Raw genomic sequence first — 21,424 nt, forward strand, 5'->3', positions numbered from 1 at the left:
GGTGCTGTGAGGCAGCTGGAGTAACCACTGTGCCACGGCTTTGCAATCCTAAGAGACATGGATGGGCTCCTGCAGGCTACAGAACACTGCAAGACAGACTGGGCCTGGCAAATTCAGCAATGATCGATGGTAAATACGCTTCAATGAAGAATTTTTATTTCCCTGCAATACCCATTTGTTTCAAATGTTAACCAATAAACATGCCTCTCAATATAAACACTTGATACACCTCAAAATATTGCAGAGAGCTAGCTCCCTGTGTAGGAAAGGCCAATTTTACAAAGGAAAATCCCTCCCCACCAGGATTATAACACTTTTCCAATCTCTCTGAGGCCAGCATTGCTTTCTGGATAACTCTCTAGACCTGAAAGATCTGAAAAGGGTGTTTCCCCCCCCTCCTCCTCCTCCTCCACTTCCTGCTGCTCCCCGCCCCCCCACCTCACCCCCGCTCCATGGATGGAGGAGGTAGTGACCAGTCTCAGGGCTGGATGCAGAGTTGATTTGCAGCACAGATGACACATCGAATGACATGTTGAGAGGCCTGGGTGTTACCCGACGCTGCTGCGGAAGACAGTCAGTTGGTGTAGAAGCTGCAGTACCCAGTGTCGCTCCCGTTTTCCTTCTCGTACTTCTCGCCGTTCTGATTGGGGGGCGAGTTCTCGGTGCTCGAGGTATAAGGAGACACTTTCCTCCGTTTACAATCAATCTCGTACAAGCCCGAGTCGGATGAGTCTGCCGACTTTACGGAGTGAGGCTCGAGCCAGGATGAGTCCTCCGTCTCCTTACTCTTTTCCTCTAAGTTGATCAGGGTTGGCCTGGCATCGGCAACTGGTCTGTACCAGGTCAGTGCAGAGCCAGCCTTGCTGTGGTGATACTGAGAAGTCCCCCTCGCACTCCAGGCGTTCCCTGAACTGAAGGGATGTTCCTGGTAGTAGCCCAGAGTGTGGGGGGTGGCTTGAAGAGGTGGAAAGCCTTTCATACTGTAAGTCATAAATGCATTCCCTGTGTACTCTGGATCGTAGGAGCCGAAATCCAGCCGATTAGCACTGGCCTGCTGCACCGGCGGCATGAACCATCGGTGAGGGTTTGTGATGTCTTCCCTGTGCTTGGATGCGTGAGACACAGTCCGATCCCCATTGTAGTACCTACCCTGTGGCAGGGCGTTCATGTACTGATCGTGTAGGAAAGGCTGGTACCGTGTCCCCGGAACCAATTGCTGGCAATTTTGCTGGTCTGGCGGAGAGGGAGTTAGTCGGTCTCCTTCGGAATTGCCGTACATTCTGAAAGAAAATGAAACAGAGGTTCACATAGGAACATAAAAATAGGAGGAAACCATTTAGCCCCCCAAGCAGTTCTGCTATCCAGTGAGATCATGGTTGTTCTACAACCTGAATCAATCTAGAAGAGCAACAGAGTCATAGATTTTCTATAATGCACATGGAGGCCATTCAGCCCATCAAGTCGACATCAACCTCAATCCCATCCAGGCATATCCCCATTACCCCATATATTTACCCTACTAACCCCCTGACACTAAGGGGCAATTTAGCATGGCCAATCAACCTAACTCACACATCTTTGGACTGTGGGAGGAAACCAGAGCACCCGGAGAAACGTCTTTGCCCCACATCCCTTAATATCTTTGGATAACAATAAGTCATACTGGTCTTGGATTTACAAATAATAATTGATCTAGTATTAACTTTTTAATTATTACAAGTAGGCTTACACTAACACTGCAGTGAAGTTACTGTGAAAATCCCCTCATCGCCACAGTCCCGGCACCCGTTCGGGCACACTTAGGGAGAATTTGGCATGACTAATGCACCTAACCAGCATATCTTTTGCACTGTGGGAAGAAACCAGAGCACCCAGAGGAAATCCACATTGACACGGTGAGATCATGCAGTCTCTGCACAGTGACCAAAGCTGGTAATTGAGCCCAGGTCCCTGGTGCTGTCAGGCAGCAGTGCTGACCACTGTGTCACCGTGCTGCCCCACTTCTGATTTCAGAAGTGTATTCTAAACCTTTACCAGTGTTTTTATGGAGATCTGTCTCCTTATGCTGTTCTACCTCCAATCTTTGGACTCTGCCCTTCCTCTTAAACTTCCCTACCAATAGAAATATTTTCTCTTTATCCAGACTATCTGTTCCTCTTAATATTTTGAAAGCTTCAATCAAGTCACTCACTCAAGTCCCATACCCATTTGGTTAGACTGCACGTAAGAGTATTATGTTCAATTCTGGTCACCACATTACAGGAAGGATGTGGAGGCTTTGGAGAGGGCACAGAGGAGGTTTACCAGGATGCTGCCTGGATTAGAGCGTATGAGCTGTGAGGAGAGGCTGGACAAACTAGGGTTGTTTTCTCTGGAGCTGAGGGGAGGCCTGATGGAAGTTTATAAAAGTATGAGAGGCATAGATAGGGTTGACAGTTAGAATCTTTTTCCCAGGTTGAAATGTCTAATACTAGGAGACATGCACTTAAGGTGAGGGGGGAGAAGTTCAAAGGAGATGTGAAGGACATGTTTTTTTGCACAGAGAGCGGTACGCACTGCTAGGCGTGTTGGTGCAAGCAGATACAATAGAACTGTTTAAGCAGCCTTTAGATAAGCAAATGAATGTGCAAGAAATAGAGGGATATGGACCAAGGGCAGGCAGAAGGGTTATGTTTAATTTGGCGTCATGTTCAGCACAACATCGTGGGCCGAAGGGCCTGATCCTATGTTATACTGTTCCATGTTCTAGGTCTATTCACCTGCTAATAGCAAGGAACACAAGCCTAGCCAGTGTAATCTTTCTGTGTAACCTAACCCTCGGAGTAGAGATGTCATCCTTCTAATTTTACAACACTCCCGCTAAAGCAAACATATCCTTCCTAAGAAGAGGCGCCGAGGACTGCTCACAGTACGGATCAGATTTCTGAAGGTATAAGTGTACACACGCTGTCCGCTAAGTGAATGATTAGATAACTGGATGATTTGGTATTACAGACTGAAAATGAATTGGTGAATCATACCCAAAGAAATGACTACAGATTTCTAACTAATTTGCGAGTATAAATAGGAGTTTGAGAATAATTCTAGACTCCCCTACTTTGGGAGGAAGTAGGATGATCCAGAATTACTGTGAGGGGAATAATCCAGGTTCTGTTGGAACCAGCTTGGCTTCTAGATGGTGAACCCAATGATGGGAAAGCAGAATGGAGTGAGCCTGTACTTCATGTTAACATGCTAGTACCTAAATCAAGGAGTGCTCCACAGTACAACCAGTCTCATTCATCATTAGAATGCTAGATCTATCATTGGGGCCTCTTTTCCCCACATAACTCAGCAGTGGATACATTAGTCCTCCCCGTGCAAGCAGCAGAAAGGATTACATCAGGGAATTATGTTGGGTTAGCTCTGTGCTTGGCATCCCTGAGCACAGGACTGTTGCTAACCTCACTGAGATGATGTGCCCCTGAATTTTTTAAAAAATTCATTCATGGGCATCTCTGGCTGGCCAGCATTTATTGCCCATCCCTGGTGAGCTGCCTTCTTGAATCGCTGCAGTCCATGTTCTGTGGGTTGACCCACAATGCCATTAGGGAGGGAATTGCAGGATTTTGACCCAGCGATTGCGAAGGAACAGTGACATTTTTCCATGTCAGTTTGATGAGTGGCTTGGAGGGGAACTTGTAGGTGGTGGTGTTCCCACGTATCTGCTGCCCTTGCCTGTTGAGATGGAAATAACCGTGGGTTTGGAAGATGCTATCTAAGGACCTTTGGTAAATTGCTGCATTGCATCTTGTAGACAGTACGCACTGCTGCTACTGAACATCGGGGGTGGAGGAAGTAAATGTTTATGTATGTGGTGCCAATCAAGCGGGCTGCTTTGTCCTGGATGGTGTCAAGCTTCTTCAAGTGTTGTTGCCTGGATGGAATACTCCCCACATCCAGGCAAGTGGGGAGTATTCCATCACGCGCCTGACTTGTAGATGGTGGGGAGTCAGGAGGTGAGTTGCTCACAGCAGCATTCCCAGCCGTTGACCTGCTCTTGTCGCCACTGTGTTAATTCGGGGTCAGGGTACATTCAGAATGGGCGCGATGGGATGGAGAATTGAGGAATTGCTCTGGACCAGTTTATCTTGCGGGCTTTCATTAAAATGGTGCCTCCTGTCTAAAAACAGTGGGGGCAGATATCCAAAGCCATGGGAGAACCCATGGGAATGGCACTCAGTGTAATGTTGGTGCAGGGGGAGGAGGGGGCGGTGGGTGTAGTTTGAGAGTGCAGCAAGGGAGAGGCAAAGCTGAGTCAGGACTGGGGGGAGCATGCCTGCTTCTCCTAGCCAACAAGAAAGCAAAATAAAGTATCTTTCTTTGGGATATCTTATCCACTGGGCTTGGCCGGGCAGGAAACTCACCTTGTTTTGTCCGTTCAGCCCGGAAAGTTAAAATTACACCAGTGAGACACCCGTTACACATATGAGAAAGGACCAACTTTGGATGCAGTCAAACCAATTAAGACTGGAAGTTGAGAGTTTTATTATTTATTTATTAGTCACAAGTAGGCGTACATTCACAAAGCAATGAAGTTACTGTGAAAATCCCCTAGTCACCAAATTCCAGCACCTGTTCGGGTACACTGAGGGAGAATTTCACATGGTCAATTCACCCAACCAGCACATCTTTGGACAGTGGGAGGAAACCGGGGCAACCAGAGGAAACCCACGCAGACATGGGGAGAATGTGCAAACTCCACACAGACAGTGACCCAAGTCAGGAATCAAACCTGGGTCCCTCGTACTGTGAGGCAGAGTGCGAACCACTGTGCCAGCGTGGCACCCTAGCCAACGTTTCGAGTCTGGATAATTCTTCGTCAGAGCTCTGACGAAAGGTCATCCAGATTCGAAACGTTGGCTCTATTCTTTCCCCACAGATACTGCCAGACCTGCTCAGATTTTCCAGCATTTTCTGTTTTTGTTTCAGATTCCAGCATCCACAGTATTTTGCTTCTATATAAGACTGGAAGTTCTTGATCCCTGCAGGGTGGGCTAGTAACCAGTGATGTTTTAACCTCCCTGTTTGTGCCAGGGGTTAGAACTATTCTCTTCAATTCCACACAGTTAAACTGTTAAAAATAATGGAGTTAATTAGCAGCCAATGTCGATCTTGCAGAATAAACATACTTACGAATCAAAATTGTCCCTGAAGCCTTTTGCAAAAGGGTTGTGGTCTATTTTAAGTTGTGTGATCTGAAAGAAAATATTCCACAACAGTTAAGCACTGGCAGATTTTCCTATACACCTCCAAACACTACCTCCCTCCAGCAGTTTTATTTTTCAGAAAAAAACAGCTCAATGTTTTCAGTGGAAAAGATTTTTTAAATGATTCTCTTGAGTTTCTACTCCTCCAGTTAAGGTAGGATTTCAGTGTCTTTTTAACCCATACAGACACAATTTGTCCTCATTCTCACAGGAGTTAAGTTTATTTATTAGTGTCACAAGTAGGCTTATATTAACACTGCAATGAAGTTACTGTGAAAATCCCCTAGTCGCCACACCCCAGCGCTTGTTTGGTTCACTGCGAGAGAATTTAGCATGGCCAATGCACCTAACCGGCACATCTTTCAGATTGTGGGAGGAAACTGGAGCGCCCGCAGGAAACCCACGCAGAGACAGAGAATGTGCAGACTCTGCGCAGTGACCCAAGCTGGGAATTGAACCCGGGTCCCTGGCGCTGTGAGGCAGAGTGCTAACCACTGTGCTGCCCCAAGAGTTCATCACCTCAAACGCTCAATGATTTAACATCTCAGGTAAACTAAAGATTTCCTTGCTCATTCTCACTGCTGGTAACTGCTGGTCTCAGGGTTACAGCGGTGATCCATGAACAAGCTTTCGTCAAGTATATCATGGGCAGAATTCTCCCATCTGGGTCTAAGGCAGGGACATGGGGGTTTTCCCACAGCAGGGGCTGACAGGAAACCTCACCATATCTTCCACCCCAACCCACCCCCCCAACACCCCCCCTCACGCCTGACCCCATGTAATTAATTATGGGTTTTTTTTACCATCTTCTGTGGAAGGGTGGGCTTGACGGTGCACATCCCACTCTGATATTTGAGTGGCATATTTAAAAGTTGCCCAACATCACTGACCTACTGTTGAAGAAAAGGTATGGATCTCCCGGAACACTCCTGAAGCCGGAGGATGGATCTCCTCAGAAATGCTGAAGCTGGAAGATCCACCTGTAGATGCTTCTTCTACACCGCGTACCACCCACTCCCCCCCCCCCAACCCCTCCCACCCGCCCCAGCCCCGACCGGCCCCACCACAACTGCTATTCTTCTTCCATGTCCCAGGGTCGCACGTGGCCCCCATCTCAAACTCCAGAGGGCGCCCCACCAGCCCTTCTTCAGGTCAGACCTGTACTCTGCCACACCACATTGCTCTGGACCAACGCATTTTCTTGCTAATGTCATGGAGAATCAGGCACAGAGGGAGGGGAATGATTCCAACATGATGAGGGGCACAGTGGTTAGCTCTGCTGCCTCACAGCGCCAGAGACCCAGGTTCAGTTCCCAGGACTTGGGTCATTGTCTGCGTGGAGTCTGCACGTTCTCCCAGGTGTCTGCCTGGGTTTCCTCTGTGTGCTCCTGTTTCCTCCCACAGCCCAAAGATGTGCAGGTTAAACGGATTGACCGTGGGAAATGTGTGAGTTATGGGAATAGGACGGAGGAGGGGTCTGGATGTGAAATGGACCATGAGATCCAGGAACACCTTCAGCACTAGATGGTGTAACCACATGCACACTCTCACCAATAACCAGCCCTGTCGATTCCTACTTCTCCCTCAGGTAACAATCAAGCTTCAGGAAAACAGGAGATATTGAGCACTCGTTATATATCCCAATTCCTTAGTTACTGGGGAGATACATAGCATATCAATACTACAGATGCACCATAGAAAGCATCCTTTCCAGATGCATCACAGCTTGGTATGGCTCCTGCTCTGCCCAAGACCACAAGGAACTACAAAGCGTTGTGAATGTAGCCCAATCCATCATGCAAACCAGCCTCCCATCCAGTCACACTGTCTACACTTCCCACTGCCTTAGAAAAGCAGCCAGTAATTAAGGATCCCATGCACCCTGGACATATTCTCATTCAGCTTCTTCCACTGGGAAAAACTCTGAGATCACATATCAGCCGACTCAAGAACAGTTTCTTTCCTGCTGCCATCAGACTTTTGAATGGACCTACCAGACATTAAGTTGATCTTTCTCTACACCCTAGTTTTGACTATAACATTACAGTCCTCTCCTTTCCTTCTCATTTATACAGTCTGCGAACGGTATGTTTTGTCTGTATAGCGTGCAAGCAACAATACTTTTCAAACATGTGACAATAATAAATCAAATCAAATCCACTCTCTCGCTCACAAGTAATGCTGGCTGACAAAATGCATGAAACTTTTATTGATGTCAACTCACGTCTGCGTTCTGATAGGCAGTAACGGCGATGAACTGGGTTTCAGGGAATATGAAGGCTTGCATTTTTGTTGTGAGGTATGGGTCTTCAGTGCCGTCCTCCTTCACTTCCGCAATGTTGAGCCGTGGCTGGTACTTGTGCAGGGATTGCAATACAATCATCTACAATAGAAACCACGGGAGGCAGTGAGGATACAGAAAGCCATTGCAATGACACCTCGTTATGTGAAACACCATGTTAGCACGCTCCTGGCAAGACTCAAACGCCCTGCTGATTCTCACCAAATTCATGTGTGGTCAGGTTGGCGAGATACCAGGGTATGCCTAGTGCCAGAGGAAGCATGCATAAAGTCCCGATGAAAAACCAGTGCTCCGAAAGCTCGTGTTTCCAAATAAACCTGTTGGACTTTAACCTGGTGTTGTAAGACTTCTTACTGTGCCCACCCCAGTCCATCTCCGCCTCATGCCTAAAGAAGCATGGCAAGTCAGTGTGGCAATTGCTTCATGTGCCATTCTCTAGTCACCTCACATCCATACAAAAGCTGACCTCAACCCTCGTCTGGTGAGCTGAGGGTGCCAGTTGGTGGAAGGACTGACAATTTTGGCTGATGTAACATTGAGGCAGCCCACAGGTACATTCTGGCAGGAGGGTCTGGGGCAGGCTAGGGTTAGGGGGGCTGTTGAAAGAGAACATTTAATTATTGCCTGTTTCCAGTTGAGTACCCAAAGTGCTTGGTCTCAGTTTGTGATCGAAAACCTGGTGATACAATCCTTACTTCCCCTGTGAAATGTGCCTTACACTATGAGACCTGACACTTTAGCTAAACATAAGAACATAAGAACATAAGAAATAGGAGCAGGAGTAGGCCATCAAGCCCTTCGAGCCTGCCCCACCATTCAATAAGATCATGGCTGATCTGTCGTGGCTCAGTCCCACTTTCCCGCCCTCTCCCCATAACCCTTAATCCCCTCTCTTATCAAAAACCCATCAACCCGCGTCTTAAAAATATTTAGCGAGGCAGCCTCCACCACTTCAACGGGCAGAGAATTCCAGAGATTCACCACCCTTTGAGTGAAGAAGTTCCTCCTCAACTCCGTTCTAAACCGCCCCCCTTTTATCTTGAGGCTGTGCCCCCTAGTCCTACTGTCTTTTTTGAGCGGGAAGAGTCTCTCCACCTCTATCCTATCCATCCCATTCATCATCTTATACGCTTTTATTAACATCTCTCAGGGGCATTTCTCCACCTTTATGCTTGTCAAAGATTCTCTGAGGCCTCCAGTGTTGGCCAAATGTCTATCCCTAATTCTGGGTGCAGTGAAAAGATAGGGGGCTGGATTGCAGTGCGCTGTGGGGTCAGACCCAATGTGGACAGGAACTAAAGATCCTGGAAATCGTTTTGGGATCTCAATATCAAAGGAACAGAAAGGTGGAGGGGGCAGGAAACTGGTGAGCCAGAAATGTAGTCATTGGCAATTAATAGCCCCTTAAACCATGACACTGGTATTCATAGCAATACCACTTTTCATATCGTCTTTGTAATATTTTTAAATACTTTTCCAGCAAACCTGAACAGTCTTCAGCCTGATGGTATAAAAGTGTCACAGGGCTCTGGTACTTCACTTTACATCTGTTTTGTTGTCAACTCCAGTGGGTTCAATGTGAACTAGCGTGTATGTTGTTCCTTCCCTTCTTGCCCATGGCCGCTGTCCATTGCATTCCACCTTGAGGCGCTGACTGCTGTAACTAAGGAGCCAGTGGCAGCCCCCAAGACACTCCAGGTCCAGGTCTCTACCAGATATTTGGACCTGTCCAGGACCTGAATCCAGAAATTCAAGTGGGTGCAGGACACTGTAGCCTAGATTTGCCAAGTGTGATTGAATGTATTTCAGTAAGGCCTTTGACAGGGTCCCTCATGGCAGACTGGTGCAGAAGGCAAAGTTGCATGGGATCAGAGGTGAACTGGCAAGGTGGATTCAGAACTGGCTCGGTAATAGAAGACAGAGGGTAGCAGCAGAATGGAGCACTGTAACAAGTGGCGTTCCTTGGGGATCAGTGCTGGGACTTTTGCTGGTGTAATTTATATAAACGATTTGGAGGAAAATGGAACTGGTTTGATTAGTAAGTTTGCGAATGACACAAAGGTTGGTGGATTTGGGGATAGTGATGAGGAATATCAGAGAATACAGATCAGTTGGAGACTTGGGCGGAGAGATGACAGATGGAGTTTAATCCAGACAAATGTGTGGTAATGCATTTTGGAAGGTCTAATACAGAGAGGAAATATACAATAAATGGCAGAACCCTTAAGAGTATCGCTATGCAAAAGGGATCTGAGTGTACAGGTACACAGGTCATTGAAAGTGGTAACAGAGGTGGAAGAGGTAGTTAAGAAGGCATACGGCATGCTTGCCTTCATCAGCTGGAGCAATGAGTTGAAAAATTGCCAAGTCATGTTGCAGCTTTATAGAATCTTAGTCAGGCTTTCTTCTGTACTGTGGGGTTTTTATGATTCTGTGAATGTGTTGAATCAACCAATGACACTAAGGGACAATTTTGCATGACCAATCTAACAAACCCGCACATATTTAGACTGTGGTTGGAAACCACAGCACCCGGAAGAAATTCACGCAGACACAGGGAGGACGTGCAAATTCCACACAGGCAGTGACCCAAGCCGGGAATTGAACCTGGGTCCCTGACGCTGTGTGCCACTAAACTGCCCCATGTACAGTAGGGATTCTATGATGCCCATGTCCCACAAGTGAATAAAAAAAAGAAAAATAATCGTATTGCAGCCAGAGTACACCAGGGACAGGAGTTGTGGGATGGGGGCCCCACGTTAAAGAAAATAATTTGTCAGGGTGGATTTCTTTCGGCTCACCTGAGTGACATTGTTCGACGCTCCTTTATTGTTGGTCAGCTTGAGTTTGCCGAAGGAGATTTCCTGGCGCATCCAGTGTGCCCCTGTGTTGGGTGAGTCCGGGTGGACGTACATTCGGTTGCCTACAATGAAATGATGGTGTTCAGATCACAAAAGGCAAATTTTCAACCTTACTTAGTGAGGAACGAATGACTCACGATAAGACACGTTGCACTTTAACCAAATTTTAAATGAGTCACCGGTGTTTCTAAGAAAGAGCGTTAGCACAGTGAAAAGTTAACAAGCACAAGCACTCATCTGCAACAAGGGTGGGCATGTGGAACTGGGTAAATTTTTGTAGCATGTTGCTGCAATTTTAGTTGTTGGCTGACAAGCAGAAACAAGACACTGATCAATGCGAAGCCAATCTTGGCTTTCTTAGAGAAGCTGCTTAAAAGTGGCCCATTGACCTTTAGGCTGAGTCACTTTATATCCTGCTAAGACCATGGCTGGCTCCTGCTGTCTGGGTCTTCCACAGCTGGCCGCAAGCTTAAAGTATTTATGTAAGAAAAGGCTCCGCACTCTCCAGGATAATCAAATCCCAGCAAGTTTACTTTCACTTCACAGCTGATGAGGATCAGGAGTCAACTCCATGCATGAAACCGTCAAAAGCCAATCAGCATGTAGGAATTAGGAGCAGAAGTAGACCATTCAGCCCTTGAGCCCGCTCTACCATTCAATCAAATCATGGCTGATCGCTCCCTGGTCTCAAATCCACCTCCCAACCTGTTCCCTTTAACCTGTTCCTTTGTTTAAATCAGAAATATGTCTATTTCCTTCTTGAAACCATTCAATGGCTCAGACTCCACCGCGCTACGGGGCAGCAAGTGCCACAAATTCACCACCCCCTACAAGAAATAGTTTCTCCTCATCTCAGTTTTGAATCTACCGCCTCTCAACCTATACCTGTGACCTCTTGTTCTAGATTTCCCCCATCTGAGAGAACATTTGGTCTACATTTACTTTATCAATCCCTTTTGGTAGTTTATACACCTCGATCAGATTCCCCCCACCCTTCTAAACTCCAGGCCAAACTGTTTAATCTCTCCTCAAACGTCAACCCTTTCACCCCTGCAAGACATTGCCTAATGTGAGGCTTCTGATGTCTCGTTACTGTTGCAACGTAGGAAACAGTTTGTGCACAGCAAGATCCCACAGAAAGCCATTTGATCATAGCCAGGTCGCTTTTCCTATTAAGTGATGTTCGTTGAGGATTTAATTGTTGGCCTGACATCAGGCATAACTCCCTTGCTCTTCTTTAGATAATACTGTTGGATCTTTGACAGTCACTGAGAGGGCAAAGGTGGGCTTGAGTTTACATCTCACCTGTAAGACAGCCCTTCTGACGGTGCAACACTCCCGTAATACTGCACAGAGGAGAATCAGCACTAGGTGCTTGGAGTGGGATTTCAACCCATACCATTCAAATTTAACCAGCTTAACTGAGGCTGGCAGTGTGACATCTACCAGATTTGTAGCCCAAGGAAGAACATTCACTAACACAAGCTGCATATTTTGGATTAAAGACTCACTGGGGCCAGAAGATGAATAAGAGGTACCTGACACTGGCTCCATAGAATTCTTGATCCCAGTTTTGTTGTATGAAAACACCAAACAGCAGGTCTGAGAGCCTCAAGTGCCTCCAAATGGATGCCTTAGATGCCTATCCATATGCTGGTCTTCCCATTCCCAACATTTATTAATCTAATTAGCGTCGGTAAGTGATGGCCTAGTGGTGGTATCGCTCAGCTTTTAGTCCAGAAACTCAGCTAACTGGAATTAAGAATCTACTGATGCCCATGAAACCATTGATGATTGTCAGAAAACTCATCTGGTTCACTAATGTCCTTTAGGGAAGGAAATCTGCCGTCCTTACCTGGTCTGGCCTCCATGTGACTCCAAAGCCACAGCAATGTAGTTAACTCTCAACTGCCCTCTGAGGGCAACTAGGGATGGCCACTAAATGCTGGCCCAGCCAGCGACACCCATGTCCCATGAATGAATCTTTTAAAAAACAAATATGCAGATTTTTTTTCCATTTGGGAAATTGAGAACCTGCCCTAGTGGCTTCAAGAACCATAGAAAAGTTACAGCACAGAAGGAGGCTTCTCGGCCTACCTTGTTCATGTTAGCCAGGTGCCCTTTCTAATCCCAACTTCCTGCACCCGGCCCATGGCCCTGTAGCTTACAGCACTTAAGGTGCTTTTTAAAAGAGTTTATGGTCTCTCCCTCCACCAGTATCTCGGGCAGCAAATTCCAGACGCGCGCTACCCTCTGTGTAAAAAAGTTCGTCCTCATGTCCCCTTTACACCTGCTGCCACTTATCTTGAAATCTACGTCCCCTGGTTCTAGAATTCTCCATCAAGGGAAAAATACTTTATCCTGTCCACTCTTATCTCTTCCCCCCAGAATTTTGTTCACCTCTTCCAAGTCACCCCTCAGTCTTCCTTTGTTCCATGGAAAATATCTGGTAAATACGAGGTCTAATATGAAGCTGCTCTGTCCAGACAAAAAGCTAATTAGGTTTTCCTAGTCTGCGTTGGATCTTAGTTACACCAGCAATCAGAAATGTAACAATTTCCTCCAGTGTACTGTGCAGTATTAGGGGGTGGGTAATGGATAAGAGAAAATCATCCAAATTGACATCCCAAGGAGAAAGCAAATGCTTTTGTACATTTTCCTGATTATTTAATTTTCCTAAGGCCTTGCCATCGGGAGGCTACATACTGGGGTCAGTCTAAGGCAGTAAACTGCAGGAATGTCAACTGAAGCCATCAGGAATCTTGCGCAGGAACAGCTGCTGCAACATTAGATTGTTATAATATGAGGATTCGGCTGGAAAATATTACATTGCAACGGCTGCAGAGACAGTGCAGCACTGACGGAAAATTCATGAGTCATGGAAACAGCTTGTGTAAATGTCTGAGGGACCAGAGAACCCCAGTTACACTGCAATAGATTGGGGTGGATCCATTTATTTGCTTCTGAACAGATGAGGTCATTCTGCCTGGTATTAAGAACAACATTAACAAGCGTCTGTGTGTTACATTATGCGTTACGCACTACCAGAAGGACGTGGAGGCTTTGGAGAGAGTGCAGAAAACGTTTACAGGGTGTTGCCTGGTATGGAGGGTATTAGCTTGGATTGTTCTCCCTGAAAAAAACAGAGGCTGAGAGGGGGGGGGCGACCTGATCGAAGTTTATAAAATTATGAGTATAAAGTGAACAGTTGGAAGCTTTTTCCCAGGGCAGAAATGACAATTATAAGGGGGGCACAAGTTCAAGATAAGGGGGGAAAGGTTCAGTGGAGATGTGCGGGGGAAGTTTTTTTTTACACAGAGGGTGGTGGGGGCCTGGAATGCACTGCCAAGTTGGGTGGTTGAGGCAGTTACATTAACCACATTTAAGATTTATTTTGATAGGCACATCAACAGATGGGGGATAGAGGGATATAAGCAGTTGGGTTAGATAAGTACATGTAATTGACGCAGGCTTGGGGCTGAAGGGCCTGTTCCTGTGCTGTACTGTTCTTTATTTGTTCTGTGTTAGAACAGAAACTCTACCAGTCAGGAGCATCGTACAGCCCCACAAGCTCTGACACTTCAACTCCTGAATCCCTGAAAACATAATATCCCTAACTTGGTTTGCTTTCATCTGAATTTTCTGGAGTTTAGGATTGTAGTTGCTTCTGAATACAACCGTTTCACTGCGATTGGACAGTTCGTCTCGCATTAACTGGCACGATTCCACAGTGCTAACCTCCCCAGCATTTCTTACAAACAACGTGACAAGCTCTCTTAGGATTTCTTTTCGTTTAGGCATTGGAAAGGCCTCACAGAGTCAATTACAGCAAATTACCCAACTATCTGAATGGGCCAGGTGGTGCGGTGGTTGGTACTGCTGCCTCACAGCGCCAGTGACCCAGGTTCAATTTGAGCCGTAGGTCACTGTCTGTGTGAAGTTTGCACGTTCTCTCCCTGTCTGCATGGGTTTCCTCCAGATGCTCTGGTTTCCTCCCACAGTGTGGGTGGGTTAGGTGGATTGGCCATGCTAAATTGCCCCTTAGTGGCCCAAGATGTGTAGGTTAGGGGGATTAGCAAAGTAAATATCGTAGCTATGGGGTTGGGGGCTTGTCAATGCAAGCTCGATGGGCCAAATGGCCTTCTTCTGTACTGTAGGATTTCTATGACTATGAATTCTCCCGAGTTCCTGATGCTGCTGTAACAGATGTCACAGGTTTAAAATGTGAACTGGATTTAATACAAGCATACACAAAGTTCTTAGTCACTGTGTAAATGGGAACCTAATAACTGCAAATTAAGCTGTGACATATCTACTCATTAAACAATAGGCAACATGATCACTCATTTGTTAATGTTGAGATGAACGGGTGCCTTCAAGACTGGCTGTTAATGTAGCCATTAACAAGTGATTAAGATGCAGGAATGTGATCTTAAACTGTATTTAATGGCTCCACTCCTGCCAGTAGCCAACCTGCATGCCAGAACAGTGAGGTTAATGGGGCGGTTAGTGCGTGCTGCAGGGGAGAGCTGGCCACAGCAGAATTGTACACATGGATTTTCCTTTTCTTAAAACTGAGAGGCTACGTTGTGAAAAAAACATCGCCACGACTCAGGGTTTAAAAGACGGAGTACAAAACCAAAGGGGAATGGAATCCTACGTAAATCATTGTTGGAATCCAGTTTTAGGTGAACCATGCAATGGGTCAGCACAGTGGCCATTCATAGAAACTAGAAGCATTACTAGGCCATCACTAGAAATTAGACCATTTGGCCCTTTGAGCCTGCCCCACCAGTCATTCTGATCATGGTGGATCATCAAATTCAATACCCGGATTCCCCCCCTCTTCCCCCATATTTCTAGATCCCGTTAGCTCCAAGAGCTATACCTAATTTCTTCTTGAAATCCCACAACGTTTTGGCCTCAACTACTTTCTGTGGTCGTGAATTCTACACATTCACCACCCTCTGGGTGAAGAAATTTCTCCTCACCTCAGTCCAACAATGTTTGCCCCTTATCCTCAAACAATGACCCCCAGTTCTGGACTCCCCCCACCATCGGGAACATTCTTTCTGAATCCTGTTAGATTTTTAGAAGTTTCTGTGAGATCCCCACCCACTCTTCTAAACTCCAATGAATGCAATCCTAACCGATTTAGTCTCTCCTTGTAGAACAGTCCTGCCATCCCAGGAATCAGCCTGGTAAAGCTTCGCTGCACTCCCTGTATAGCAAGGACATCCTTCCTCAGACAAGCACACAATACTCGGCTCACTATGTCTGATCCATCTCTTTGACATCAACACTGTGAACAGGAGTGGGCCATTCTGCCCCTCTGGCCTACCCTACCATATCATTAATCATGGCTGATCTCCAACCTCGATGCCATTTTCCCACACTATCCCTTGGTGTCTTCACTACCTAGAAACCTATCCATTTCTAAGACTCTGCCCACAAGTTCCAGAACTCCACCCCAGCCAGGAGAAGATATCTTTCCTGCAGCTGCCTTCCTAAGCCCTTAAGAATTCTGTCGGTTCAGCACTGTTCAATTAGTTCCACTCCCCTGACCTTTCCTCAGAGCCCTGCTATGTTTTGTCTTGGAGTATTTATCCAATTTCCTATCTCCTATTTTAGGAGCAATGGCACAGTGGTTAGCACTGCTGCCTCACAGTGCCAGCGGCACGGGTTCAGTTCTGGCCTCGGGTCACTGTCTTTGTGTGGAGTTTGCACATTCTCCCCGCGTCTGAATGGGTTTCCTCTGGATGCTCCAGTTTCCTCCCACACTCCAAAGATGTGCGGGTTAGGTGGATTGGCCGTGCTAAATTGGTCCCAGTGTCAGGGGATTAGCAAGGTAAATATGAGGGGTTACGGGATTAGGGCGGGGCTGGGATTGTGGTCAGTGCAGACCCGATGGGCTGAATGGCCTTCCTTCTGCACTGTAGGGATTCTATGATTCTATGTACTGTTTCAGGGTTTGCCTCCACCAGCAAACAATCCACTGTTGCTGCACGAGGATGATTCAAGTCTGGAGTTTGTAATTCCCCTGGCAACCTGTTGGCAACAATAATGCAAATAATATCTTGCAGCTGTGGCCAAAGTGTGGAAATGAATCATCCAGCTAGCATCAGCAGCCCGAAAGCTAACTTCAGAACGTCACTTTAAACCAGTTTTGTTCCCAAAACAGCTTTGCACTGGTACAGAAACGGCAGTATAACCGTACCTCTAATTAAGCTGCCATAATTGCCACAGAGGCGGCACGGTGGCACAGTGGTTAGCATTGCTGCCTCTCAGCACCAGGGGCCGGGGTTTGATTCCCAGCTGGGATCACTGTCTGTGTGGAGCTTGTACGTTATCCCCGTGCCTGCGTGGATTGCCTCTGGGTGCTCCAATTTCCTCACACAATCTGAAAGACGTGCTGGTTAGGGTGCATTGGTCATGCTAAATTCTCCCTCAGTGTACCCGAACAGGCGCCAGAGTGTGGCAAATAGGGGATTTTCACAGTAACTTCATTGCAGTGTTAATATAAAGCCAATTTGTGACACTAATAAATAAAAACTTAAACTTAATTGGGGGCCGTATAATGCATTATGTGTAATTCAGACAACTCTTGATCTTTTTTGCCACTGTCACTGTGGAAATGAAATTCCCAAGAACTGTTCACATTCCTCTTTCTCTGCTACATCAATGGAGATGTTATTCCATCGAATGTGAAATGACTAATATCTCCATTAAAAGTTATTCAAATGGGAATTTGGCCATTTAAGGGTGATGTCAGAAATCAGGCAAGCATCGAAACAGGCCCTTCGGCCCAATCTCTCCATGCTACCTTTTTTTTAAACCCCTAAGCTAGTCCCAGTTGCCCGCATTTGGCCCATATCCCTCTATACCCATATAACTGTCTCAATGCTTTTTAAAAGACAAAATTGTACCTGCCTCTACTACTCCCTCTGGCAGCTTGTTCCAGACACTCGCCACCCTCAATAATAGTGGAAAGCTGGAACTCTCGCCCTCAAAATAACGCACCGGGGGTGGTGGGTCAATTAAAACGATGAAATCTGAGACTGATAAGTTTTTAATTAGTAATGGGCATTAAGGGCTATGGGGCCTATGGCAGGGAAGTTAAGTTAAGATACAGGTCAGCTATTGGCCTGCTCCTATGCCAAGTATTGATGCACCAAAAAGCACCTCAGAGACTTGCAAAATTCTCAAACCAATCTCTGACAGTATCATTCAATCCACCTGCACATCTTCTAGAGAATGCCATACTCCGTCAGAGTTGGTACAGAGTCAATGGGCCAAATGGCCTCCTTCTGCAGTGACTCTCTGATGGAGTATTTTACCTAGACCCTCGCTCCCTCCCTCTTCCCGTAATCCCACACATTTACCGTGGCAAATCAATATAACCTAGACATCTTAATGCACTAAGGAGCAATTTAGCACAGCCAATCCACCTAACCTCCACATCCTTGGATTGTGGGAGGGAACCGGAGCACCCGGAGGAAATCCATGCAGACACAGGGAGAACTTGCAAATTTCACAGAGAGTGACCCGAGGCTGGGATTGAACCTGAGTCCCTGGTGCTGTGAGGCAGCACTGCTAACCCGCCGTGCCACCCCACTCTGTCCTCTCTGGTGCGTGTATTTATGGTCAGCAACTGTCAGCGATGAGACTCTTATCTCACAGTCAAAAGGTTGTGTTCCCAGAATATAAACCACCACCACCAAACCCCTTCCTCCCCACCACTGATGCAGACTTGATGGGTTGAATGGCCTCTTTCTGCACTGTAGAGATTCTATGGTTCTGTTTGGTAAGGTTCTGGCATGTAGGGCTGTACCCAAATAGGGCCCGGGAGAGAGGAGACAAATGACTGAGAAATACCCACCACCACAGCTTCACAACAAACATCTCATATTTCAAACATGATTGTGACTGACATGAGTAGATATTGCGCTGCCTGGGACAAATCCAAATTATTGATGTGCTTGGCATGAATGAATTTTTAATCGGAGGAGGAAAGTAAAACCAGTGCATAAACTACACCACAAAGTGACTATCATGAGAATGCGGTTACATATAGAGTATGTAAAACAAGAAATGTAGAATACAGTTCAGTGCATCAAAGATAAGGAGGTTTGTGTGTACTGGACAGGATTCTCTGGCCCCGCTGCACTGAACGGTGATCTGACTGAGCGCCAACATCCCCGTCCTCGCTGGCAGTGAGGTGGGAATGGCCGGGGGATTCTGGTCACCATGTGAGGGGTTTTCTTTGATTTCTGACTCCTTCAGGGAGTGACACAACACAAAATGCGACGGTAACTTTTATTCTAAAATGGGATTTAGATTTTGTTTAAATTATTTTCTCCTTTTTCTTAGTGCAACACAGGACAATGTTCTGCCCCTTCCCCGTTGATTTGGTCAAATGTTCATCGTCCATATGGAATGTTGGAGTGATTGCCAATTGACTCTTTGGTTGTGCAAATCACCAGAGCCAAACCCAGTGACATGCTGGGGAATGATGTGGGAGTTAAAATCTTACACATACTCCCAATCCCCTCCACTCCATCATTGTTGGCCAAGCCTTCTGCTGTCTGGGCCCTAATTATTAAAACTACCCTTCCCTTCTTCATTTCTCAGCATTTTAAGGGTTGAATAACCCCAATATTTTCCCATTACTTTCAGCCATAATTTCTCCTCTTCTAAGTCCACTCAACACCCTTTATCTTCCATTGAAAATGGCACTCCCCATCAAAAGTAAATCGAAGCATAGAATCACAGAATCCCTACTGTGCAGGAGGCCATTCTGCACAAGTCTGCAGCAACTACAATCCCACCCAGGTCCTATCCCCATAACTCCATGCATCTAGCTAATCCTCCTGACATTAAGGGGCAATTTAGCATGGCCAATCAACCTAACCCGCAGATCCTTGGGACTGTGGGAGGAAATCGGAGTATCTGGAGGAAACCCACACAGACACAGGGAGAAAGTGCAAACTCCACACAGACCGTGACCCAAGCTGGTACTGTGAAGCCAAAGTGTTAACCACTGTGCCAACGTGCCACCCAAACAGTCGTTAGGTACTACAGAACTTGAAATTGCTCAAAAAAGAGATTATGTTGCTGAAACTATATCTATATTTGTGGTATAATAAATTGGAGTGAACGTATGAAATTTGGTATTCTTGTGTTTGTATTGATGAGTGCAAGGCAAAAAGCTTCAGCAACACATTTCCTTTTCAGTAATATTCAAATTGGAATTATTGCCTGCAGTTACCTAGATTTCTAAATGATCTTTCCTAACAGTAATGTTCAGCTCACGGGCAGGAAGAATTCATAGAATCATAGAATCACTACAGCGCACATTGAGTCTGCACTGACTCCCTGACAGAGCATCTTATCCAGACCCACGCCCAGCCACATTCCCTCAACCCCATGCATTTACCCCGCTAATCCCCCTAACCAAGACATGGTGGGAACTAAGGGGAAACTTAGCGTGGTCTGCACATCTTTGGACTGTTGGAGGAAAACCGTACAGACACAGGGAGAATGTGCAAGCTCCACACAGACAGGAACCCAAGTCCAGAATTGAACCTGGGTCCCTGGCATGGTGAAGCAAAACTATTATTTTGGTTTCCTGGTGAATTTAAAGAAAGAATTAAGTTGTAGCTTTCATATCCTCAGGGCAACCCAAAACACTTACATTTTGCTTTAAAAAATTGGTCTGCTATCAGTGACAATTGTAAAATTTAGTTGCTGCAGTTCTGACTCTGATGAATAGGACAAGGCCTGCCTTTCAAAGCATTGCTGCAGATTGGCCATTGCTCACTGGTGAATTATTGTATTATCAAATGCCCCATCCTGCGCTACAGTTAAACTCTCACTCTTACTTATTGGCACAACATTGAAGTATACAGGCATGGGTTTGTTTTTTACTGTAGTTTTTCAGCATTAATACATTGAAGTGTATTGAGCGAAGGCAAAGCTGCTTCCACTTTGAAAAGTTAAGACTTCAGAATTAATTATGTATTTGGGCCCATGCACAAAGTCTGGCATCTGCTGAATTATAATAAAATTGGTGATCTATGAAATTTCTCACAGTGGTGCCTCAAAATGGGCAATGTCAAATGGGTTGCCTCTTACATATGGTGCCCGATGGATAGTTTCATAGGATCAAAGAATGCCTACAGTGCAGAAGGAGGCCATTCAACCCATCGAGTCTGCATCGACCACAATCCCACCCAGGCCCTATTCCTGCAATCCCATGCATCTACGTGCCAACTCCCACACACCAGGGTTCAACAAGGCCAATCCACCTAATCTGCACATCTTTGGACTGTGGAAGGAAACTGGAGCATCTGGAGGAAATCCACGCTGACACAGGCAGAGCGTGCAAACTCCACGCTGACAGCAGCCTGAGGCCGTAATTGAACCCGGGTCCCTGGTAGCAGTGCTAACCACTGTGCCATTATGCTGGCAATCAACATCTGGAGCTGTGTTAAACAAGCTGGTGGAGCAATGCTCTCAGATTTAAGTTGATTTGATTTGTTATTGTCTCATGTGAGAAGGATTGTTTCTTGCCTGTTATACAGACAAAGCATACTGTTCACAGAGTACATTGGGGAGCAGGAAAGCACAGGATGCAGAATATAAAAGTATAGAACAGTTAGAATTAGAAACCTTGAAGCTATGCCACCTCATGAGATGAATTTTCCCCGTAACACATATACCAATACACGGAGGGCACATAATACATCTCTCTTTCCTTGTGGAAAGGTTTAAAACACATTGCAGGACATTCTAGTACAGTAGCCACGAGTGCAGGCTTCTTCAGCCTCAGGTACACCAACCTTGCATAGTGCCTTCTGCTTTGCCACACTGTACCCACTTTCCTCCCTGGTACCTCCAGTGATGCTGATCTGCCAGGACAACATCCACATAAATATTATAATGAGCAGAAGGATCCAGCCCCGTGATGTTAAAACTCAGGAAAGGAAACATCCGCCTGGAAAAAAAGAGGG

General features: G+C 46.2%; 1 protein-coding gene across 1 annotated transcript in view; it reads right to left on the bottom strand.

Moving 5' to 3' along the window:
* Positions 1 to 478: 478 nt before the first annotated feature.
* Positions 479 to 21,424, bottom strand: part of tbx21 (T-box transcription factor 21) — a 43,297-nt gene continuing 22,351 nt past the window's right edge. Inside the window, exons 2-6 of the mRNA XM_080213394.1 lie at positions 21,254 to 21,408; positions 10,353 to 10,474; positions 7,474 to 7,632; positions 5,176 to 5,237; positions 479 to 1,280 (exon numbers count right to left, since the gene is read on the bottom strand). Of these exons, the coding sequence (XP_080069520.1) occupies positions 575 to 1,280; positions 5,176 to 5,237; positions 7,474 to 7,632; positions 10,353 to 10,474; positions 21,254 to 21,408 (1,204 nt within the window). The 3' untranslated portion in view covers positions 479 to 574. The remainder of the gene's footprint in view (positions 1,281 to 5,175; positions 5,238 to 7,473; positions 7,633 to 10,352; positions 10,475 to 21,253; positions 21,409 to 21,424) is intronic.

This window comes from Carcharhinus amblyrhynchos, chromosome 27 (genome assembly GCF_965287045.1).
Source record: "Carcharhinus amblyrhynchos chromosome 27, sCarAmb.v2.hapA, whole genome shotgun sequence".
Taxonomy (NCBI): domain Eukaryota; kingdom Metazoa; phylum Chordata; class Chondrichthyes; order Carcharhiniformes; family Carcharhinidae; genus Carcharhinus; species Carcharhinus amblyrhynchos.